At 41.9% G+C, this 25,384-nt stretch overlaps 1 protein-coding gene across 5 annotated transcripts in view; it reads left to right on the plus strand.

Annotated features, from left to right (window-relative positions):
* Positions 1-5,975: 5,975 nt before the first annotated feature.
* The window catches only part of CHPT1 (choline phosphotransferase 1), a 34,952-nt gene continuing 15,543 nt past the window's right edge, over positions 5,976-25,384 (plus strand). For 2 of the 5 annotated variants that reach the window (XM_067697714.1, XM_067697715.1), the window contains exons 1-3: positions 5,976-6,438; positions 21,295-21,442; positions 21,721-21,862. In XM_067697714.1, coding sequence (XP_067553815.1) covers positions 6,166-6,438; positions 21,295-21,442; positions 21,721-21,862 — 563 coding nt within the window. In that variant the 5' untranslated portion in view covers positions 5,976-6,165. The remainder of the gene's footprint in view (positions 6,439-21,294; positions 21,443-21,720; positions 21,863-25,384) is intronic. The other 3 variants (XM_067697713.1, XR_010932545.1, XM_067697712.1) reach the window with 3 other exon arrangements.

Consider the following 25,384-nt stretch of genomic DNA (forward strand, 5'->3'; position numbering starts at 1 on the left):
GGACTTCTCATTGTGGTGGCGTCTCTTGTTGCGGAGCACGGGCTCTAGGCGCACGGGCTTCAGTAGTTGTGGCTCGCGGGCTGTAGAGCTTAGGCTCAGTAGTTGTGGCGCACGGGCTTAGTTGCTCTACGGCATGTGGGATCTTCCCGGACCAGGGCTCAAACCCGTCCCCTGCATTGGCAGGCAGATTCTTAACCACTGTGCCACCAGGGAAGCCCTCCTAAGGTGTTTTTGATAATGACCTAACCTAACATGGAAGTCTGACCTACTCTGCTTATCCTAAAAGCCCCAACTCCAAAATAGGAATAACTCATCGTGGGGCTTTACGCACCTCAGATTGCTGAAGAAGGAATTTTTGAGGAAGGAGATTCCCTCTAGTGCTCCTCAGATCATACCATGGAAAACATTTTAAAGCAGTAGGATGTGAACTCAGAAAAGGATAATAAATAAAAGACAGTTAAAGGATATAAATAGGGCAGAATGCTAAGAACCATGTCTCTGAGGGAAATCAATTTCCAACCCTAAATCACTTTTGCAATTTCAGATAAAAAGCACAGTTACAACATCTGAGGGATTCTGTTGTGAAATTTGCTTTTCTGACCTTGTTCCAGAAATTAAGCATTTCTAGAGAAGAGAGCAAAGGTTTTTGTCAGTCTGTTATTGAAAACTGTATTCTGCTCGTGTATTTTGTAAGGTTCCATGGTTCTATAAAATTTAGACTTTAGAGTCACAAAGTACAAAACTATAAAAACAAAATAAACCAAAGCAAGTAAATGAGAAAAGGCAAGTATATACCACAGAACTATACTAATCTTCCTAAATACTCCAGCCTGTGGGTCCAAAGCTCTAAACCCTTACACAGATAGCGTGACTCCCTGAATGATAAAACTCTGCTAGACTGCAAATCTAGCCAGGTGATTTCTTGATTGCAATCCATGCCTTTTTCCAAACCAATGAAATTCAGGGGCTTTTTGAAGTAGTTATTTTACACCTAGACTAATGTGGCTATATGAGACTATAACATTTTGTGGGAAGTTGGTCTAGATGTTGAAGATGCTGAGGAAGAAGATTTGAAATGTGAGTGCAAGTTACACAGAAAGAACCAGTAGTAAAACCAAGATAAGCCATCAACTAAAAACTTGTGGATGCCTCTTGTACTGTGGATACGTAAGACATTGGGAAAGGCTGGGGGATGAGTACACGGGATCTCTGTGTACAATTTTTGCAACTTTCTGTGAATCTACTGTTTCAAAACAAAGAGTTTTTAAAAGTATGGATGTCTGCTGGGTGCCAAGAACTCAAGAACACACTCAGTGCAGGGATGTGGTCCTGATACTCTGAGGCTGGACAAGAAGCAGATCAGTACATAAATAAGTGCCCCAAGACAGACTGGATCACAAGGTACAAAGTACTCTGTGTGGAAGCAGGAGAGGTCAACTGGAAGAATATGAGAGGCCATCTCAGAGAAGGAGGAATTTAAGCTGAGCCTTGACTGATAAGCAGTGTTTTAGGGGTGATGAAGGATGGAAGGTACTCCCCAAGCCCAGGGAGCAAAGTTGGGGGGGGGCATGAGGAAGCGCTTGGTATGTTCAGGAACAGCTAATGAACCCATGAAGCTGGAGCATCAGAGTTAGGGAGGGAAGTGAGGGAAGAGACACTTGGGAGATAAGACTGGAAAAGAAGAGTGGACCTTAGAATGCCAAGCTAGGGAGGTTGGACTTTACCAAAGTCCTCTGAGCAAGGGAATGTATCATTAGTTTTAGTAAATTTAGTAAGATGATATATAGAAAAAGGACTGCTTAATATTGACAAAAATACTCACCTAAGTCTGCTATTTAATATATGTAACTTATTAGGTGACATTTAGCCATAGATAGGAGTGCAGGCTCTGGACTCTGACTACATTGGCTGGAATCTTGGCTGTATCTCTATTCTAGCAATCATGGGCAAGTTATTGAACCTCACTGTGTTCCAATTTCCTCATCTGCAAAATGGGGACTAATAATGGTACCAGCTTTCTAGGATTTTTGTGAGGATTAAATGAAATAACTCCTGATGCTCAGAACAGTTCCTGGCATAGGATAGTAACGCCTAAATGTAAGCTGCCATGTTTGTTCAGGAAAAGGAAAAATTATATATATATCAATCAGTATGTAATAAACCATGATAATTATATATATATCAATCAGTATGTAATAAACCATGATAATCAAAGGAAGCCATGATGCAAGAGGCAAAATAATAGGAAATCTCTAATCTACTTTTCTTTGACATTAGACAGATACGCCTTGAATTAATTTGAAATTTCCAAAAATTCACCAACCGCTCCCCCCCGCCCCCCAAAAAACAAAAACCAGGGGAAAGGTGAAAAGCAGCTTAGAAGCATGAGTGTTAAAGAAGATGTGCTTTTTAAATTTTTATTACCTTTACTACTTTTTAACTATTCCATATTTGCAAAAGAAAAGGATTACATATACATATAGCATAAATAATAATAAAATGAATACCATGTTCCTATTACCTCGTTTAAAAACTGTGGTTGAGACAGCTAGATGACACTCCAGTATCCATTCCCCCACTTTTCAATAGAAATGTCTTAGCTGGAATAACGGTTGGCCTGCTAAAGACTTCATTTCCAGCCTCTTTTGCAGCTAAATGTAACCATGTGACCAAGTTCTGGCCAATGGGATGAGAGCAGGGTGATGTGTGCATCTTTAGGCCATGCCCTTAAAAGGAGAGGAACACAGGGTCTCCCCTCTTTTCCCCCTTCCAATTGATTGGAAGTTGTGGCCAGCCATTTCTGACCACAAGGACAAGGGCAACACACTAAGTTGTCAGACTAATAAAATGGAAGAAATCTGTGTCCCTGTCACCTTGGAGCTGCCATACCAGCCCTGGATTGTCTACCCAATTAGGTGAGAAAAAAATTAACAGCTATCCTGTTTCAGCCTCTGTAGTTTTGTATCCTAACTCATACAATTACCAATACTTTTGAAGCCATCTGTGTGCCCTTCCACAATCCCATCTTACTTCCTCTCTACCAGGAGTAACGACTCTCTGGAATTGTATTCATCATTTTTTCCTTTTCTTCATAGCTTTGCCACATATGTACGTATTCCTAAACACAAAATCTTGCCTATCTTTGAACTGTATATGAATGAAATCATACTGTGCATTTTTTCTGTAAGCTTTTTTGCCACTCAGTATTATGCTTGTGCAATTTATCTATGTTAATAAGCATAGCTTATTAAACTTGCTAAATACTATTAAATTATGTGAAAATACCACAGTTTTATCCATTCAGAATTGGTAGACATTTAGGTTATTTACAGCTTTTGGTTACTGTGCAAAGATGCTATGAATGGTCTTATATGTGCTTCCTAGGACACATGAAAGAATTTCTCTGGGATACACTCCTGGATCAGAATTGTGATGTTACAGAGTATGTGCATGTTAACTTTACCAGATAATGCCAGACTGTTTGACCAAATGATTGTACCCATCTATTCTCCCTTGATTACACTTGAACTTAGGTAGGCTGGTGATTAAGTTCTGGCCAGTGGGAGGTATGTACAGCTGTTGTTTGGGACTTCTGAAAAAGCATTCTACTTTGCTGGCTGAGTTGAGTGGCATCCAGCTTTTTTCCTACCCTCTTCCACTTTCCTGCTGCTTGTAATACGAATAGGATGGCTGGCACTACAGTAGCCTGTTCAGAACCAAGAGATGACCTTGTAGGTGGAAGTCAGAGTGAGGATGTTGGAGCAGAAAGACAGAAGAGCTTGGGTTCCTGATGACCATGGACCCACCATCCCAGTCCTGGGCTGTCAATTCTAAATTTACGTGTGAGAGATATAAACTTCTATTTGCTTATGTCACCACGTTTGGGGGGTTTTGTTATAGATATCGGAACATAAATCTAGTTTATTGTTTTTCTATTTCTTGTGGATTTTTAGGAATTCTTTATATGATCTGGGTACTGTTCAATATGGATTTTATTTGAGGGAAATACCTTTTTCCCATTTATGGGAAAAAGGTATTTTGCCCTTTCATTCTTTCTGATGTTTTTCATGTATATTAGAAATTATCTGTAATATAGTTAAATTTATTTACCTGGAAAAGGACTTTTCCTTGGCTTACTCATGGCACTAAGTTAAAAGATAGGTATTTCCAAGTTTACTGTACAAAAACCCAACATAGTTAAAAGTGGGTCTCTGTCGTTCTGATTTCTTTCCTGCATTTGTCAGCATCGTTTTTCACATTAAAGATTAGGAGATGTATATTCAATGCATGGTTTGGTCTGCAGATACCCTCATATTGCTCTAAGGAAGGGACTGCTAATCTTTTTTACAGTAAAACGCCAGACAGTCAGTATTGTAGGACTTGCGAGCCATATGCTCTCGTCACACCGCTGAACTTTGCCCTTGGAGCACGAAAGCAGTCATAAACAATATGTAAGGAGTAGATATGGCTTTATTCTTGGCACAGAAATATGAATTTCATGTAATTTTGCATCACAGAAAAAAACCTCTTTTTCAGTCATTTAAAAGTCTAGGGACTTCCCTGGTGGCACAGTGGTTAAAAATCCGCCTGCCAATGCAGGGGACACAGGTTCGATCCCTGGTCAGGGAAGATCCTACATACCGGGTAGCAATTAAGCCTGGGCTCCAAAACTACCGAGCCTGCGCTGTAGAGCACAGGTGTCACAACTCCTGAGCCCACGTGCCACAACTACCAAAGCCCATGCACCTAGAGCCCATGCTCTGCAGCAAGAGAAGCCACAGCAGTGAGAAGCCCGCGCACTGCAACGAAGAGTAGGCCCCGCTCGCTGCAACTAGAGGAAAGCCCACACACAGCAAAGAAGACCCAATGGCAGCCAAAAAGGAAGTCTAAAAAGCTGTACTTAGCTTATGGGCTGTATGGAAGCAGGTGGTGGGCTGGGTAGTAGTTTGTTGGCCCGTCTCCAATGTGTTGTGGTGGAATCTGTGGGACAAACTGCACCTGCCGACAGCCGCTGCCCTACTGAACTATCACGAAAGCAGTTTCTGAGCTTGTTCTATGCCTTAGAGAAGTGCATAATGATAAGAACCAGGAGGTGAAGAAAAAGGCAAGTGGCAAAGGTTGTGCAAAATGACATGTTTATGACAGGCTATCCCCTGTCTAAATGGGTGCATTGTGAGGTAAGGAGCTGTGAGGTAAGTGAACTGCCATTGTGTGGCAAGCATACTTGCTCTCAGGCCAGTGGAAGATACCACCTGGATCCCTGTCTTTGGGAGGAAGGGTGTGTGTAAAAATATCCATTATTATTGGTATCAGATGCTCTGAGAAATAGGCATTTATTTGGCTTTCAACCATTCAGTCCCCTTGTTAGACGGTGTTTCTAAGTCCTGAGTGGTAGGTCCTATACCTTGGAATCTGAACCCTGAACATTGATCCCTGAACCTGCAAGTGAGGTTTCTCTAGAGCTAATACACAGCCAGGGCCCCAGTCCTCGGGGTTGGAAGAAAGAACTGTGCCCGTGTGTTTATCAGGCAGGACCTCTCTTCGGGCCGACGGATGGAGACCTCATGCCGGTGACCCAAGACGTGCAAAAATCATGTTCTCACACAATACTTCGCTCCCCACCCCCCGGCTCTGCAGGCTGCGGCTAAAGGCCAGGGCGTTCGCACACTAGGAGATCTGAGCTGTGCACACCGCATGAGTTAGAGCAACCCGCTTCTAACTGTCCAGCCGTCGAGACTTCCCTCTGGGGAGCGTCACCAGCCGTCCCCGGAGAAGAATCGGGACTTAGAAGCATCAGGCTCTTGGGGAAATCTGGGCCCTTTTCGCGCCAATTAGAAAGTGACGATCGGCGGAGCCACCACGGTGACCCGGTGGCCAGTGCGGGCCCGTCCCACCTGCCCCGACACCTCGCGGGGCGGAGGCGGCCCCTCCCCCTCTCCCGGAGCCCTCCCCGAGGCCCCGCCCCCCGCGGCCGGCGGCTCTGGGGGCGGAGGCCCCGGGACCAGGGGCGGCCTGGCCTGACCTCGACCTCCGCCGCGGGCCCGACCGGCGAGTCCCACCGGGCCGGCGCAGGGCCGGGCCCGCGAGCCCCTCCCTCCACCTGTCCCCGTCCGGGCGCCCGGCTCGGGCTGCGCTCGCTCGCAGCGGCGGGGCCCGCAGGCGGCCATGGCGGCGGGCGTCTGGGCCAGGCCGGCGCCGCGCTGGCTGAAGGCGCTGGGCGAGCCGCTGAGCGCGGCGCAGCTGCGGCGGCTGGAGGAACACCGCTACAGCGTCGCGGGCGTCTCGTTGCTTGAGCCGCCGCTGCAGCTCTACTGGACCTGGCTGCTCCAGTGGATCCCGCTGTGGATGGCCCCCAACTCCATCACCCTCCTGGGCCTCGCCATCAACCTGCTTACCACGCTCCTGCTCATCTCTTACTGCCCCACGGTCACCGAGGAGGTAGGGCCAGCCGCCCGCCCGCGGACCCCCAACTGCTCTCCCCCGGAGCCCCGCGTCCCCGGCCCGAGCCGAGCTCGCCCCGCCCCGGGTGCGCCTCTGGAGGCGCCCGGAGAGCCCCCCGCGCGGCCGAGCCTCTCGGGGCCGCGGAGGGACTAACGCCGCCTCTGCCCCAGCGCCGCAGTCGCCCCGAGCGTTCCCCGGCCCGCCCTGAGGCTGTCACGCCGCTACCCGGTCCCATGTCCACCCCGAGCCTCCCCCGGACGGCGGAGGGGCTGTCAAGGTCACTGTCCAGTCCCGTGTCCACTCCCACTCTCCTTCGGGCGGCGGACGGGCGGTCTCGGCCACTGGGAGCGGGGAGCGCCTGCCTGCCTGGCCGCCGCCCCATCCCGCGCCAAGTGGGGGGTGGACAAGCAGTCGGTTCCTTGGCGCACTGGGCACTGAACACCCCCAGCTCCGTCCCGCCTGGCTCCGGGGATTGTGGTTGGGTTGGCCAAGCCCGAGATGCCCATTGAACACTTTTATACTCAGCCGTCCGTTTCTCAAAGGTTGCGCTAGTGATCCTGTAATTACTGGTAGCACTGATCAGAGATAAGTTACTTTTAAGAGGTTACTTCCTCGTTGCTTCGTTGACTTTCTCGTGGAAAACAAAAGTATTAGCAAGGTGTTAATCCTTATCTTCACGACCCAGGGATCGTAAAAGCCATCGGATTTTATTAGCAATGAATATTTGACCTATGTCCAAAATAAGACGAGTAAATAATGTGGGCTTTCTATACTTGGTAATCAGGAACATCCCTTGGGCTGAGTGTGATGGGGGACAGGGGGCAGAGGGAGCTACTCCCATATATAGCTTTTTAGAGTACATGGGATAAATATTACATTGCACGTTTTGTGACATTGCTTTCTTTTCCCTCAAATAGAGAACTCCGTTTATAATCATATTTTGGGATAGGTCCTGTGGAGAACTAATTCGAGATGAGGTTGGATAGCAGGAATACAGTGGAAATATTTCATGCCCTCCATACATGGATCCATTTTTTAAAGTATTTGATGAAACCTACATTTTAAACGTATTGAATATCTTGCTGATTGATGGATATGTTATTATATATGATTTTTCAGCAGACGTTCCCGTTGTTAATTCATTTACATGTTGTTTTTAAAAAAGTAAGTTGCAGCCTGTTTGCAGAATTCCCCAGAGGCAGTGCGCCAGAATGAAAAGTGCGCTGGGTTAGAAGTGAAGGCTTGGTTCTAATGTGGCCCTGCCACAACATGGAGTGACATGTGGGTCTTGCTTTCCCTGTGTAAAATAGAAATAATACCTGCCAAACCAACTTCACAAGAGTGCAGTGAGGACTACATGATATCTTACATGCAGATAAATGTAGAAAATTAGAATTTGTTCAGCATGTTAAAAATATTACTGGTATTAAAAATGTCCTGAAAACCCATGATAAAATTTAGTTTTTACTGGGCCTAGATTTGTCTAACAGCATTTGGATATTTCTGATATTTGCCAGTTAAACTGTGAACTTTTCAATGTTATTATTAATTTAAGAACCATTTGTTGAGCACCTCCAAAAGCAGGACATACCAAGAAGTCCAAGATAATCTGTTTAGGGATGTCGGGGTGCGGGTGGGGGGCTGATGGAAAAGGTAAAATTATGATTAAATTAATTTTTAAGCTATGCTTCATTTAAAAAAAAAAGGTGGCAGGTGGGAAGAATCTGAGGCACTTTTCAAAAAAAAAATGTATCGCAATGATCCAAAAATGGGAAGTAAGGGTTGAAATAATAAAATGAAACTGAGAAGAGCTTCTGAAATGTAATTAGATCCTGCACTGCTTCCAGGTGGCTGAAGCAGTGAGGGGAAGCACCATTACAGGATTCACATTGCCTGTCTGATAAAATCCCAGCAATAGCACAAAAGAAGCATAGCAGTTCAGGCTATTTGGCTTTCAGGCCGCAGAGCTAGTAAATGACAGGACCTGGTAGGGTTCAGACCCAAGTTGGTCTGACTACAAAGCCGGACTCTTTTTTTACCACATACCACCACCATCTCATCTGCAGTTCTTGCCTTTCTTTGTGATGTGTAGGAAAAATACCTTGGGTTCTATGTAATGCTTATTAGGTATGTAACGTACGTTCACATCCATTATTGCATTTGTGTCTTGTATCAACTCGAGGCTGGCAAGTTTTTTCCCTTCCTAGAATGGCCATCCCACCATTTTAGTATTTCTTCTATCCATCCATCCTGAAGTAATAGTAGCATACATTTTTATTGAGGAAATTGAGGGCTGGAGGGTTAAGTGACTTTAACTTGGCCTGAAACTTGTTTTCTGATTCTTAGACTTGAGAATTCTTAGTGCTTTTACAGACTTGACAAATTGCTTCCAGAAAGGGTCAGGGAAAACCCATATGGTTTTTGGACTCTGATGCTTGGATTTATCTGCCCATTGAGGACGTAATGCTGACTACATATCTATATTAATAGTAACATTTGATCTATTTTTTAACTGTTGATATTTCTAGGACATGACGGGATGAAGGGAAATTAATAGGAAAAAAGTTAAAGGATTTATATTAAACTTCTACAGTGGTGTTCTGAACTGTATTTCACACCACTATTTCGTTAAGGAACTTTCCGCTCCAGCCAAATTGAACTGCTTCTTCTTTTTTTTTTTTTTTTTTGACTGTGTTGGGTCTTCCTTGCTGCGTGCGGGCTTTCTCTAGTTGTGGTGAGCCGGGACTACTCTTCGTTGCGATGCACCAGCTTCTCATTGCGGTGGCTTCTCTTGTTGCAGAGCACAGGCTCTAGGCGCGTAGGCTTCAGTAGTTGTGGCTCGCAGGCTCTAGAGCTCAGGCTCAGTAGTTGTGGTGCGCAGGCTTAGTTGCTCCACGGCATGTGGGATCTTCCCCGACCAGGGCTCGAACCCGTATCCTCTGCGTTGGCAGGCGAATTCTTAACCACTGCGCTACCAGGGAAGCCCTGAACTACTTCTTATGGCAAAGATTTCTCTCCTTCTTTTCCCTCTCTTTTCTCCTTCCTCTTCCTTTTTCCTGTCCAACTTCATCTCTCAGTGTCCAGTCCTAATGCTACATCTTTAGGAAATTTTTTTTTCTTCTCTGGAGTCAAATCAACCACTTAATCCTATAAGCTCCCATAATAATGACAATGATTACTAACATTTACCGGGTTTTACTTATGTACCAGGCATTAATTTAAGCTGCTTTTGTCTATTATCTCATTTAATCTTCTGAACAACTTTAGGTATTATTATTATCCCCATATCATAGATGAGGAAACTGAAGGGAAATAAATTAACCTCTTTAAGCTGATACCAGGATTCCAAGCCAGAAAGCTATACTTCCACCACAGGTCTTTGTAGCTCTCTTGTGGAACATCTCCATTTTGTTTTGGTTATGTGTGTGATGTGATTTTGGTTATGTATGTCCTTACTGAGCAAGACAGTCTACCATATTTTAAGTTCAGACAGCAGTTGCCCATTTGCACGTTCTCCACAGCATAGTGCCTTGTGTAAAGCAGGTGCTTGGTAAATATTTGCTAAATTATTGCCTGCATGCATGAAATAACAAATTGTAATCTTGGGAGATGATATTTTTCCACCGTTATTCAGTTTTAGCTGGTCTTAGATTAAATACTTAATCAATTTGGCCCGGGGGAATTTTAACACGAGTAAGCAAAAGTTGGGGCAAACAGAAAACAAGAACTGAATTGCATCCCCCTCACCTTGATGAAGCAGTTCTGTCTGAATGCTGCTCTGTATATAGTCCTTGGCCCCCATTCCTTGGCTCCTTAATCCTAAAATAGAATCACAGACTCTGACTGCTTGAAGGACCTGAGAGCCTCTTTAATACAATTCCTACATTTGTAGATGAGAAAACTTGGTGATTCGAATCTGGTTCTTCTGGCTTCAGCTTAGTAGCGTTCTCTACCACAGGACACTCATATGCTTGTTTCTGGCTGGAATAAACTGTGGCTCCATTCCCTTTTCAGCTTATTTGAGTAAATATTTTTGCTCTGCCCTCTTTTTTTTCTTTTAACATCTTTATTAGAGTATAATTGCTTTACATTGTTGTGTTAGTTTCTCGTGTATAACAAAGTGAATCAGCTGTATGTATACTTATATCCCCATATTCCCTCCCTCTTGTGTCTCCCTCCCACCCTCCCTATCCCACCCCTCTAGGTGGTCACAAAGCACTGAGCTGATCTCCCTGTGCTATGCGGCTGCTTCTCACTAGCTATCTGTTTTACATTTGGTAGTGTATATATGTCCATGCCACTCTCTCACTTCATCCCAGCTTACCCTTGCCCCTCCCCATGTCCTTAAGTCCATTCTCTACGTCTGCATCTTTTTTTTTTTTTTTTTTTGGCAGTACGCGGGCCTCTCACTGTTGTGGCCTCTCCCATTGCGGAGCACAGGCTCCGGACGCGTAGGCTCAGCGGCCGTGGCTCACGGGCCCAGCCGCTCCGCGACATGTGGGATCTTCCCTGAGCAGGGCACGAACCCGTGTCCCCTGCATCGGCAGGAGGACTCTCAACCACTGCGCCACCAGGGAAGCCCCTCTACGTCTGCATCTTTATTCCTGTCCTGTCCCTAGGTTCTTTGGAAAGATTTTTTTTTTTAGATTCCATATATATGTGTTAGCATATGGTATTTGTTTTTCTCTTTCTGACTTACTTCACTCTGTATGACAGATTCTAGGTCCATCCACCTCACTACAAATAACTCAACTTTGTTACTTTTTATGGCTGAATAATATTCCATTGTTTATATGTGTCACATCTTCTTTATCCATTCATCTGTTGATGGACACTTAGGTTGCTTCCATGTCCTAGCTATTGTAAATAGAGCTGCAATGAACATTGTGGTACATGACACTTTTTGAATTATGGTTTTCTCAGGGTACATGCCCAGTAGTGGGATTGCTGGGTCATATGGTAGTTCTGTTTTTAGTTTTTTAAGGAACCTCCATACTATTCTCCGTAGTGGTTGTATCAATTTACATTCCCACCAACAGTGCAAGAGGGTTCCCTTTTCTCCACACCCTCTCCAGCATTTATTGTTTGTAGATTTTTTGATGATGGCCATTCTGACTGTTGTGAGGTGATTGTAGTTTTGATTTGCATCTCTCTAATGATTAGTGATGTTGAGCATCCTTTCATGTGTTTGTTGGCAGTCTGTATATCTTCCTTGGGGAAATGTCTATTTAGGTCTTCTGCCCATTTTGGATTGGGTTGTTTGTTTTTTTTTGATATTGAGCTGCATGAGCTGCTTGTATATTTTGGAAATTAATCCTTTGTCATTTGCAAATATTTTCTCCCATTCTGAGGGTTGTGTTTTGGTCTTGTTTATGGTTTCCTTTGCTGTGCAAAAGCTTTTAAGTTTCATTAGGTCCCATTTGTTTATTTTTGTTTTTATTTCCATTTCTCTAGGAGGTGGGTCAAAAAGGATCTGGCTGTGATTTATGTCATAGAGTGCTCTGCTTATGTTTTCCTCTAAGAGTTTTATAGTGTCTCTCTTACATTAGGTCTCTAATCCATTTTGAGTTTATTTTTGTGTATGGTGTTAGGGAGTGTTCTAATTTTCATTCTTTCACACGTACCAGTTTTCCCAGTACCGCTTATCAAAGAGGCTTCTTTTCTCCATTGTATATTCTTGCCTCCTTTATCAAAGAAAGGGTGACCATATGTGTGTGGGTTTATCTCTGGGCTTTCTGTCCTGTTCCATTGATCTATATTTCCGTTTTTGTGCCAGTACCATACTGTCTGATTACCATAGCTTTGTAGTATAGTCTGAACTCAGGGAGCCTGATTCCTCCAACTCCATTTTTTTTCCTCAAGATTGCTTTGGCTATTCAGCGTCTTTTGTGTTTCCATACAAATTGTGAAATTTTTTGTTCTGGTTGTGAAAAATGCCAGTGGTAGTTGAATTGACTCTGTAGATTGCTTTCAGTACTCTAGTCATTTTCACAATGTTGATTCTTCCGATCCAAGAACATGATATATCTCTCCATCTGTTTGTATCATCTTTAATTTCTTTCATCAGTGTCTTATAGTTTTCTGCATACAACTCTTTCGTCTCCTTACGTAGGTTTATTCCTAGATATTTTATTCTTTTTGTTGCAGTGGTGAATGGGAGTGTTTCCTTAATTTCTCTTTCAGATTTTTCATCGTTAGTGTATAGGAATACAAGAGGTATCTGTGTCTTAATTTTGTATCCTGCTACTTTATCAAATTCATTGATTAGCTCTAGTAGTTTTCTGGTAGCATCTTTAGGATTCTCTGTGTATAGTATCATGTCATCTGCAAACAGTGACAGTTTTACTTCTTCTTTTCCAGTTTGGATTCCTTTTATTTCTTTTTCTTCTCTGATTGCTGTGGCTAAAACTTCCAAAACTATGTTGAATAATAGTGGTGAGAGTTGGCAACCTTGTCTTGTTCCTGATCTCAGTGGAAATGTTTTCAGTTTTTCACCATTGAGAACGATGTTGGCTGTGGGTTTGTCATATATGGCCTTTATTATGTTGAGGTAAGTTCCCGCTATGCCTACTTTCTGGAGAATTTTTATCATAAATGGTGTTGAATTTTGTCTAAAGCTTTTTCTGCATCTATTGAGATTATCATCTGGTTTTTATCCTTCAGTTGCTTAATGTGTATCACATTGATATTTGCATGTATTGAAGAATCCTTGCATTCCTGGGATAAACCCCACTTGATCATGGTGTATGATCCTTTTAATGTGCTGTTGGATTCTGTTTGCTAGTATTTTGTTGAGGTTTTTGCATCTATGTTCATCAGTGATACTGGCCTGTAGTTTTCTTTTTTTGTGACATCTTTGTCTGGTTTTGGTATCAGGGTGATGGTGGACTCGTAGAATGAGTTTGGGAGTGTTCCTTCCTCTGCTATAGTTTGGAAGAATTTGAGAAGGACAGGTGTTAGCTCTTCTCTAAATGTTTGATAGAATTTGCCTGTGAAGCCATCTGGTCCTGAGCTTTTGTTTGTTGGAAGATTTTTAATCACAGTTTCAATTTCACTGCTTGTGATTGGTCTTTTTGTTTGTTTGTTTGTTTGTTTATTTATTTATTTATTTATTTGGCAGTATACAGGCCTCTCACTGTTGTGGACTCTCCCATTGTGGAGCACAGGCTCCGGACGTGCAGGCTCAGTGGCCATGGCTCACGGGTCCAGCCGCTCTGCGGCATGTGGGATCTTCCCGGACCGGGGCACGAACCCGCGTCCCCTGAATCGGCAGGTGGACTCTCAACCACTGCCCCACCAGGGAAGCCCTGGTCTGTTTATATTTTCTATTTCTTCTTGGTTCATTCTCGGAAGGTTGTGCTTTCCCAAGAATTTGTCCATTTCTTCCAGGTTGTCTGTTTTATTGGCATATAGGTGCTTGTAGTAATCTCTCATGATCTTTTGTATTTCTGCAGTGTCAGCTGTTACTTCTCCATTTTCATTCTAATTCTGTTGATTTGAGTCTTCTCCCTTTTTTTTCTTAATGGTTTATCAATTTTGTTTATCTTCTCAAAGAACCAGCTTTTAGTTTTATTGATCTTTGCTATTGTTTCCTTCCTTTCTTTTTCATTTATTTCTCCTCTGATCTTTATGATTTCTTTCCTTCTGCTGACTTGGGGTGTTTTTGTTCTTCTTTCTCTAATTGTTGCTCTGCCCTCTTGATCTATGTATATAAATCCATGTCAGTGTCTGTTAAGAGAGTGTTTGTAGGAGATAGGTGCCCAGCCTAGGGTGGGTCACAGGGCATTGAATAATTTCTTTCCTTCATGATGATAGAAAGTTGAATCGAAAAGCAAGTGTATCTGTGGAAATTAGAATGACCTTAAGAAATGGTTTATTCCCTGTCTAAATAATTCAGATTCGATTGGATTTTGGACTATAAAATAAAGAGTTATTTGTTGGGGGAATAATAAGAAAAGGCAATAACATAGTCAAATTCTTTTATAGGTTTGGTTTCTTTGAAATCTAGAATATTTCCTCTTTTTTAAAAATCACCTATCTCCCTCTATTTTTTTTTTAACCAGTTCAATAACTTAACAAGCATCGCTTATTAAGGCAGGACTCTTGTAAGAGAGTGGCCTCTCTTACTAAAGCAAAATAACTTGCAGGAGGTGAACGTTCTAGAAGCAGGGCACAGAGTAGAGTGAGGCAAGCAGGCATGTGCACGACCCTGAGAGTAGTAAATGCCACCTTAAATTCTGCAGCCACGGTGCCTTGCTCGCCTCACCCTAAATCCAGCCCTGTCTAGAAGGAGCTTCTGCAGGTAATGTAGAAGTAGCTTTGCTTTGGGGATCATCCCTTTGATTCCTGTGGCTTTCCTATACTTGATTCCCAAGAAACAAGCTGTTTCTCCTTTAGAATTCTGGTTCAAGTGTGGATAAAACATGGCATTGTGGTGTATAGAAGGAGCTTTAAATCCCACACCTGGTCGGTTTGACCTGGGTGAGGGTCCGACCACTTGGTTTCTGTGAAGTTAAAGAGCAGAACAGATGTGAAAGCACCCAGCACAGTTGATGATGATAGATCTGCCCAGGGGATTCTCTTCATTCCCCTCTCCCTGCCTGTTTCCCTTGGCCCAGTGAGAGGCTGGCATTTTCAACAAGGATTCTAGTAAGTACTAAAAGAGGTTTTTAAAAAGAATACAACTATTCACAGGAAATTTACAAAGCAAGAAGAATGCCTTTCAAAGTAAAGATTTCTAATGTCCTGAGAAAGCCCCTCCGGCCCTGAGATGCTGGTTGCCTGGTGTTGGTGCCCAGCCCCCCAGCTTGTAACCCGCCTCATTTCCTGAAGGTGGGTGTGCCTCTCAAATGCTGGCCTGCACCCGAGCTGAAGCCAAAGCTCGTGGTGAAGCAGTAAGCGGCTAGGGTCTTCCTGCTGGGCAGGACTGAGAATGACCCTACCCTTTGTGACCACCAAGTCTTTGGAGCCTCCCCAGCCTCGGTTCCAACGGGAACCCTCCTTCTGTAAACAAGGAAGTGCCCCTGGCCACAGGTTCAGCTGTGTCACAGGCACATAATACGAGTTAGAGTCGTGTCAGATTAGCAGCCTATTAAAATTCCACGAGTTTAGCTTAGAAATCACTAGAATCACTTGACTGGGTACAAAGTCCACCTCTAACGCCACACCAGCGTTACATTTTTTCACATATGCCTGACCTGTCTTCTGATTTTCTTACTTCCTACCTCTTATAAATGCAGTTTCTATTTTTTATGGAGAGAGAAGTCAATTGATGTTTGGATAATTGAAATCTCCCTGTTACAAGGTGACCCAGTCGTTACTGATTATGTAATACCTTTTGCATCTGTATCAACTTATATCCAAAGCTATTTAAAGCAAAGAGACACTTTTTAAGTATGAAAATTCATATAAATAGGCATTGTATAGTTTCAGTATTTCCTAAATTTTAATTGAGGAAGATTTTTGCTTTTGTGTATTACCTGTGCTATTTTTTATTTACTGTTTTTCTTTACATCAACTTTAAATCTACTCCTTTTTAAAGACTTACACTTGAAGCCTTAATATCTACAATCATAGATTTGGTAGCTATGCTAGATAATTTTTAAATTAATATTTTCCAAAATACATTAAATAAAGATATAAGTATTAAAATGAAAATTTATCTATGAATCACCTAAAATTTTCTTATATAGTATCAGAAATAATAACTAAAATATACTGAGCTCTTCCCATATGCCAGGCACTTTTCTAAGCCCTTGACATGTAATAATTCATTTAATTCTCACAGTGATTACTCCCATTTTTCATAAAGGGAAACTAAGGCACTGAGAGGTTAAGTAGCTCATCCAGCTCATTCAAGGATCAGGTGCAGGTGGAATGCAGAGTCTATACTCCTAACCACTCTGCAAGAAAAACCCAGGACATGTATTATTCCTTTTGGAAACCATTTTACCTGATAGGTTACCAGGTAACCTGTTAACCTGATCAGTTGATTTTAATCATCTAGTTATTTAGCTCTCATGGTATAAACAGCAGATTTTAAAAACAGAGAACATACCTCCTACTCTTGAGAGGATTCTAGTTCCATATTAAAGATGGGGCCTTAGAGACTACCTAGTCTAGCATCTTCATTTACAGAAAACCTAAGAATGTATTCCCCAAAATCCAGTATTCTAAGTTCTGAGCTGTAAGTAAAATTTGTCCAGTGAGCAGAAATGTGTTCACTGGCACTGGTGGCACAGTGGTTAAGTACCCACCTGCCAATGCAGGGGACACAGGTTTGAGCCCTGGTCCAGGAAGATCCCACATGCCACGGAGCAGCTAAGCCCGTGCGCCACAACTACTGAGGCTGCGCTCTAGAGCCCGCAAGCCACAACTACTGAAGCCTGGGTGCCTAGAGCCCGTGCTCCGCAACGAGAAGCCACCGCAATGAGAAGCCCGCGCACCGCAACAAAGAGTAGCCCCCGCTCGCCGCAACTAGAGAAAGCCCGCGTGCAGCAACGAAGACCCAACACAGCCAAAAGAATATAAATAAATTCATTAATAAAAAAAAAAAGAAATGTGTTCATTGATCACTTTCTAAATCTTTTCGTCCTTTTCCTGATGTGTGTGCTCATTCAAACACGTATAAAAAGGGGTATAATACCCAGGATAAATAATTGATCTATATATGAGTGTTCTCTCTGATCCAGAGTTATTTTGAACGAGAACAGTTACCATACGGTCTGGTTCAAATCTCTGGTTTCTCTAATCCTTTATTTCAAGTAACTGGAAAAAGTAAAATATCCCAAATAGCTAGTCGTATACAGTTCTTTTTCAGTGATGTAACTGAAAAGCAATTTAAATGTATTAGTGTTTTTTTTTTAATGACTAGGGCTTATGATTGATTCTTAGTAATTATTTTGTTTTCTAGAATAAACTTATATAATAGTCTTTCACACAGTCATGTAAGGTTCATCATTAGTGAGTTATTACTTAAATTGTGATATAGCCACATAATTGAATACCATGCAGTCATGTAAAAGAATGATGTAGATCTTTATGCTTGACCTGGAAAGGTTTCTATGATGTAGTATAAAATTCCGATCTTAAAGGATACAGTAGATACTATAAAAATTATATAATTAAGAACTTTAAATATTAAGAATCTAATATGATCTGGAGAAGTTCCACTTTTTATATAGTCTCCTTCTGCAGAAGTATTCTGATATATTGCTTAAGACTTTGTAATCCACACCTGACTTTCCCATGCTTACATTTAAAAATTTTAAAAATAAGTTAACATGAAAACTAGAATTGCGTTGGGGTGGCCCTGTAGATCCTGCTTCCACCCAGAGTGTCTTCTGTAGTGACACCACGTTAAGCAGACTCCTGGAAGGAAGGGGCATGCTGCTCCCGGCAAGTGGATCTCCGGGCTGGGGCCTGTTTTGCAGAGATAACAGGTGAGAAAAGAAGTTGAAAATTTGCAGACTGTTTCATAGCTCCCAGGTGGGAATGGAGGTGATGACAACAGAGTAAAGAGAAGATAGGTCCAGCTCCTGTGGCCTTGGGAAGACTGGAAAGGTAGCGAACGAGTAGCTGGTGGACTGGTATGCCTTTCTGGGCTTAAGAGGAAAGAAATCTCTCTCAGCTGCAGCGCTTTCCCGCCCGTCTGGTTCACTGCACCTGGAATTGTATTGTGGGGGCAGGAAAGTGCTTCTCAGCAGGTTTGAAAGAATAGGTAAGAGTCCAGGTGGGAAGCTGCATCCAGTCTGTGTAGCCTGCAGCATGACCAATCTGATAGATCTACCATAGGGCGGATCAGAAAACCTGGGTTTGATGCCTAGACCCAGTCTAGCTGCTCTTCTCAATGGAACTTTATCACCCCTCCCTAAGTTTCTCTTTTATCTGTAATGCAAAGAACATGATAATGCCTTGTCTGCCTTGTCTCTGTGGATTGCTGTATCAAATACAATAATGCATTTTTAAAATATATTATTTATTTGTTTATTTTTGGCTGTGTTGGGTCTTCGTTGCTGTGCGCAGGCTTTCTCTAGTTGCGACGAGCGGGGCTACTCTTCTTTGGGGTGCGTGGGCCTCTCGTTGCGGTGGCTTCTCTTGTTGCGGAGCACGGGCTCTAGGTGCATGGGCTTCAGTAGTTGTGGTGCATGGGCTCAGTAGTTGTGGTTCGTGGGCTCTAGAGCACAAGCTCAGTAGCTGTGGCACACGGGCTTAGTGGCTCTGCAGCATGTGGGATCTTCCCGGACCAGGGCTCGAACCCGTGTCCCCTGCATTGGCAGGCAGATGCTTAACTACTGTGCCACCAGGGAAGCCTTTCATAAGTCTTTTAAAGCAATTAATAGTGTAGTCATTAATACTGGGCATGTAATATTAACAAATGATGAAATGTTTATTGAAGTTCAAAGTAAACTTCTACTTACTTAGATTGAAGAATGAGGTAGCAGGTTGATTGGTATTTGCAGAATTACCACATAGACCATACATACATTGATATTTTAAAAACTATATTTGCCACTAAAAATATGCAAAACACAATTTAATGACAATAGCTAACTTTTTTTTTTTTTTTTTTGGCCACTGTGTGCAGCTTACAGGATCTCAGTTCCCCAACTAGGGATTGAACCCGGGCCACAGCAGTGAAAGCCCAAATCCTAACCAGTAGGCCACCAGGGAACTCCCTACAATAGCTAACCTTATTGAGCACTTACTATGTGCCAGGCTCTGTGTAAAGAGCCATCTAAGAATATTTTTCATCAGATACAACTGCAAGTATTATTCACATCTTACAAATGAGATAACCAAAGTTTAGAGAGTTTAAATGACTTTCCCAGGGTCACTTGGCTATTAAATAACAGAGCCAAGAACTCAAACACAGATCTAACTTTAAAACCCTAGTCAACAATTTTGCTGTACTTCCTCTCTGAGACATAGAATTCTGGGTTGACCATTGCTATCATCACACAGGTCCCTGAGGAAGTGGAGTACATTTATAAAGTGCTGAAAGAAAAGAATGGTCATTTTTAAATCTTTTTTCTCTCTCTTGTTTAAATTGCATCATTTCTATTGATCTACCTTCAAGTTTACTCTTTCGTCTGTCATTATTATCTATGCTTCTGTATGTAATGTGTCTTTTTCCTCTGGCTTCTTTAATGATTTTCTCTTTATCACTGGTCTTCAGTGATTTGATTATGATGTGCCTTGGTGGGTTTTTAAAAAAAAAAACTTATTCTGCTTGGGGTTTGTTGAGCTTCTTGGATATGTAAGTTTATAGATTTTTATCAAATTTGGAAATTTCCAGCCATCATTTTTTCTTATATGTTTCATGTCCAACCCTCTTTCTTCTCTTCTTCTGAGATTTCAATTACATATATGTTAGACTACTGTTGTCTCACAGGTCACTGATGCCCAGTTCAATTATTTTTAGTCTTTTTATTTCTGTGCATGATTTTGGGTAGTTTCTATCGGTACTCTGCAAGTTCACTGATCTTTTCTTCTGCACTAATACTCTGTTAATCTCATCTAGTATATTTTACATTGAAATATTGTACTCTCCATTTCTAGAGGTTACTCTGTAGTCTTCCATGTTTTCCTCCACCTTCTTGAACACATGAGGCATATTTATAAGAACTTTTAATGTCCTCATCTGCAGATTTCATTATCTCTGTCATTCCTGGGTCTGGTTCTATTGATTGATGTTACTCCTAGTTGTAGAGCATATTTCCCCGCTTCTTTGAATGACTAGTAATTTTTATTGGATGCCAAACATTGTGAATTTTACATTTTGGGGTACTAGGTTTGGTGGGGTATTCCTTTAAGATGTTGTACTTTGTGTTGGCTTTAGTTAAGTTACCTGGAATCAGTCAGATCCTTCTGAGGCTAGATTTTACATCTGTTAGGGCCTTTGCTCTAGGGCTAATTAATGCCCACTGCTAAGGGAATACACTGCTGAGAACTCTACCCAGTGCCCTAAGTATTACATGGTCTTACATGCTGTGCCTGGTGGGAACATAAACCATTCCCAGCTTTGTGTGGGCTTCAAGAATTGTTTGTCCAGTGGTTTTTTCCCTGGCCTTGGTTAGTAGTTTTGTGTCATTAGGCACAGGTCACTTCTCAGCCAAAGACTCCAGATCTCCACAGTTTGTGCCTCTCTCCTCTCCAGTGCTCTGCCACACAGATTCTAGCTGCCTTGACCTTCCTGACCTCTGCTGCGTTTCTTCTCAGCACAGCAGGATTGCTGGCCTCTGTTCCGGTTCCCCACTCCTGTACTGTGGCCTGGAGACTGCCTATAGGCACTAAGCTGGAGCAGTCACAGGGCTCCGGTCATTTGTTTCCCTTCTGTCAGGGATCACAGTGCTGCGCTGCCTGCAGTGTCTGAAAATGGTTGTTTTATTTATTTTATTGCTTTTCTAGTTATACAAGATGGGAGAGTAAATCCAGCCCCTGATACTCCATCATGAAAGGAAGCTGGGGTCTGTGGTTTGTCTATAAGATCTTCTTTCATAGCAGAGACTTACTGAATAATTTCAAATCCGTGCCATATATGAATAGTATTATATTAAAAGAGCTGTGGACTAAGAATCAAAATCAGGGTCCTAATCCTTGCTTGGTCATTTAACTTTCGGCTTCTCACAGTACGGACTTTTGTGACACTCTACGCAGATGACCTAGAGCAATTCACTTCTCAATTTAATTCTCACCTGTAGAAGGAGGGTTATAAATGTTCCTTGTAACACACTGAGGTGATACAAAGTGCGAACATAAGAAAATGTGTCACTTGGCTTGGGTTGAGCTATTTTCAAGCAGAAGCTGGCTTATTGTCACTCACCAGTCTTCATTGTCTACATTTCTTTTCAGGCACCGTACTGGACATACCTTTTATGTGCATTAGGACTCTTTATCTACCAGTCACTGGATGCTATTGATGGGAAACAAGCCAGAAGAACAAATTCTTGTTCTCCTTTAGGGGAACTTTTTGACCATGGCTGTGACTCTCTTTCCACAGGTAAGGTTTTAGTGGAGGTTTTTTTCCTATAGTTGTTTTTTTTTGTTTGTTGGTCTTTTAATGATGGCTTAAAAACTGAGCTGTTTGGTTTGTTTTGGTTTACAGTTGGAAGCAGTTTTGCACAGTGTGTTTTGAAAGTCTGTTCAGGAATTTATTTTGCTTAGTGTGCCTTATTTTCATGCCAAGATTATGCACCTTAAAATTCTGTATTTCTAAACAGTCAGTGGCAATCATTTAATTAATTATTTTAAATTCTTAATGGTTCTTGTTTCTTTCAGTTTTTATGGCAGTTGGAGCTTCAATTGCTGTTCGCTTAGGAACGTATCCTGACTGGTTGTTTTTCTGCTGTTTTATTGGGATGTTCATGTTTTATTGTGCTCACTGGCAGACTTATGTTTCAGGCGTGTTGAGGTTTGGAAAGTAAGTATGTATTTTAAGTTGTACATTTAAAAATATAATCAAATTCATTTTCACTATCTGTCATACTTCATTTATCCATAGTAAGGGGGACAAAGTGTCAATCAGGAATTCAAGTTACCTTTTAACTTATTGAAGCATCCATAAATGCTACACCTTAATTTTAATCTTTCAGGTATTCTTCATGTTATAGTTACATATTTGATGATAATTGTATTTTTTCCCCTCTTCTCCAACTTACTAACCCAAGTACATTAGACAGGAGGAAGAGAAAAATAAGGGACCTGAATAATATAGAAAAAGGATATGCAGTACTTAAAAAAGTAGCATTTGCAGCAAAGGAAAGAATAAACAAGACGAAAAGACAACCCTCAGAATGGAAGAAAATATTTGCAAATGAAGCAACTGACAAAGGATTAATCTCCAAAATATACAAGCAGCTCATGCAGCTCAATATCAAAAAAACAAACAATGCAATCCAAAAATGGGCAGAAGACCTAAATAGACATTTCTCCAAAGAAGATATGCAGACTGCCAACAAACACATGGAAGAATGCTCAACATCATTAATCATTAGAGAAATGCAAATCAAAACTACAATGAGATATCATCTCACACCGGTCAGAATGGCCATCATAAAAAAATCTAGAAACAGTAAATGCTGGAGAGGGTGTGGAGAAAAGGGAACCCTCTTGCACTGTTGGTGGAAATGGAAATTGATACAACCACTGTGGAGAACAGTATGGAGGTTCCTTAAAAAACTACGAATAGAACTACCATATGACCCAGCAATCCCACTACTGGGCATATACCCTGAGAAAACCATAATTCAAAAAGAGTCATGTACCAAAATGTTCATTGCAGCTCTATTTACAATAGTCCAGAGATGGAAAAAACCTAAGTGTCCATCATCGGATGAATGGATAAAGAAGATGTGGCACATATATACAATGGAATATTACTCAGCCATAGAAAGAAACAAAATTGAGTTATTTGTAGTGAGGTGGATGGACCTAGAATCTGCTGTACAGAGTGAAGTAAGTCAGAAAGAGAAAAACAAATACCATATGCTAACACATATATATGGAATCTAAAAAAAGAAAAAATGGTACTGGCGAACCTAGGGCCAGGAAAGGAATAAAGACACAGATATAGGGAATGAACTTAAGAACATGGGGAGGGGGAAGGGTAAGCTGGGACAAAGTGAGAGAGTGGCATTGACATATACACACTACCAAACGTAAAATAGATAGCTAGTGGGAAGCAGCTGCATAGCACAGGGAGATCAGCTCTGTGCTTTGTGACCACCTAGAGGGGTGGGATAGGGAGGGTGCTAGGGAGATGCAAGGGGGAGGGGATATGGGGATATAAGTATACGTACAACTGATTCACTTTGTTATATAGCAAAAACTAACACAACATTGTAAAGCAATTATACTCCAATAAAGATGTTAAAAAGAAAAAAAAGCATTTGGCTTATGTGATAAAATAATGATATATGGAATCTAAAGGTCCTTTTGGTCAAATTTTTGTGTGTCCAGAAAGGGTAATCCCTTTACAGCAGTCACCAACAACAGTAATCATGAGACTCTCAGCTGTGGTAGACAGTTGATGAGATGATGTAATAACATTGTAATATTTGCCCCGATGCCTCATTCTTAGACACCAGGAAATAGTGCACAAGGCAGGAACTCTGTTCTCTATCCCTCCTTCCATCAGCTCCCTTTCTGCCTGGTCCTTTAATAGCTGTCTGCCATTGGCTCATTCTCTGCTTTGGCTTCCCCGTCTACTGATTCTTTTTAGCCACACTTTATTGCTGCATGGGAAAAACAGTAGCTCTGAAAAAAATCTCTGATGATGATAAATGAAAGAAGCTCAAAACTACGGATCGTTAGCAGAGTGAAGGCCTTTGGCAATTTTCCACATTGACTCTAAATTAGGGAATACTCACAGCTATCACCTCTGAGCACTTGCATGGTTCTGGCATTGTACTCAGCGCTTTACATGCCCTATCTCATTTATTCCTCACATTAATCCTGTAAGGGTATTACCGCCACTGTACCAATGAGGCAGAGAGGTTCTGTAACTTCCTTATACTGCTAAAAAGTGTAGAGCCAGGGTTAAAACTCAAGTCTCCCACACTCTTAACGACTGCTGCTCAGTACTGTGGGATTATCAATGTATTAGGTACTGTGGAAGGATACAAAATGCATTTTTAAAAAATCCGTTTTAGGAACTATATAGTATACTGTAATAAAGGGATAGGATAATACTTCTGTGACACTGCTAATACAGTCCATAACCATGTGGAAAATGACCTTCTTTAGGTTTCCATAGCACTGAAGAAATCCTAAGTAAGGAGAAGCTGGCTGTAGGCTGAGTTCGTTTAGGAAAGCTTTTATGGAAAATGTGAGTCTTCAGCTGATTCTTTACCCACTGGTCAAGAACCCAAGGATCAAATTCCCAGGCTAGGGAATTCCCTGGCGGTCCAGTGGTTAGGGCTTGGCGCTTTCACCGCTGGGGCCTGTGTTCAATCCCTGGTCAGAGACCTAAGATCCTGCAAGTCGAGCAGCCAAAAAACAAAAAAGCCAGGCTAAAAATTCAAGGCAAGAATGTAAAATTAAGAATCTGTACCTATGTATAGATTAAAATAGGCTAAAACAGAAACATAGCTTTGCAAAGTCTAATGCATTTTAGTTAATATGGTGAACTTGCTATGGTAAACTGGAGTCATATAACAATGCAATGTTCTGGTTAATTGTTATTTAATGACAAATGCAATGTTCTGGTTAATTGTTGTTGTTATTTAACGACTTAGACTTTACCTTTCTGGCTTATAACTTCATTCAAAATCTTTCTGAAATGAATCAGTTCACATTCCTGGCCCAGTTGTATATTTTATACTCATTTGCTATTGACTGAGAGCCTAACGTGTGCCTAGAACTGCACATACAAAGATGAGTCACTTGCCGATGGAATATGCCAGACAGATTGGGGTAAAAGCATTCTAGGCAGGAGCATGAGGAAAGGAAGTACTCAGAACATTCGGGGAATGGCTGTTATGGTTGAGCACCATGCATGTCAGGGACCAGAGGAGATCCTGCAGTACCCAGGGGTCAACCATGTAAAATACTTACTCTGTATGGCACAGATCCTAGTCTGTGTATTTTTTCACTTTACCAAAGTAAAGATGCCATTGAGCATTGAGTAGGATACATTGGTTCCAGCTTAACACTATAAGAAGGATCTGTATGTAGGACATCAACCAAGCCTCTGGAAATGCTTACAAACTCAGTCAGTATCAATTGTTGACTAGGACGTATTTCCTGAAAATCTGTCAATTTTTGAGAGGTTTAATTTTTATGGTGTTTATGTTGTTAGAATACAGATATATGAAACCAGGCTAAACAATCTCAGAATCTACTGTGGAAATTCGTTTTATGAATGTATTCTTGGTTTAAGCCTACTTAACGTGGTTTCCCTTGTTCTGAAAGACTGAAGAAAAATATGCCAAATGAGAGCTTA

This window comes from Pseudorca crassidens, chromosome 11 (assembly GCF_039906515.1).
Source record: "Pseudorca crassidens isolate mPseCra1 chromosome 11, mPseCra1.hap1, whole genome shotgun sequence".
NCBI classification, from domain to species: Eukaryota; Metazoa; Chordata; class Mammalia; order Artiodactyla; family Delphinidae; genus Pseudorca; species Pseudorca crassidens.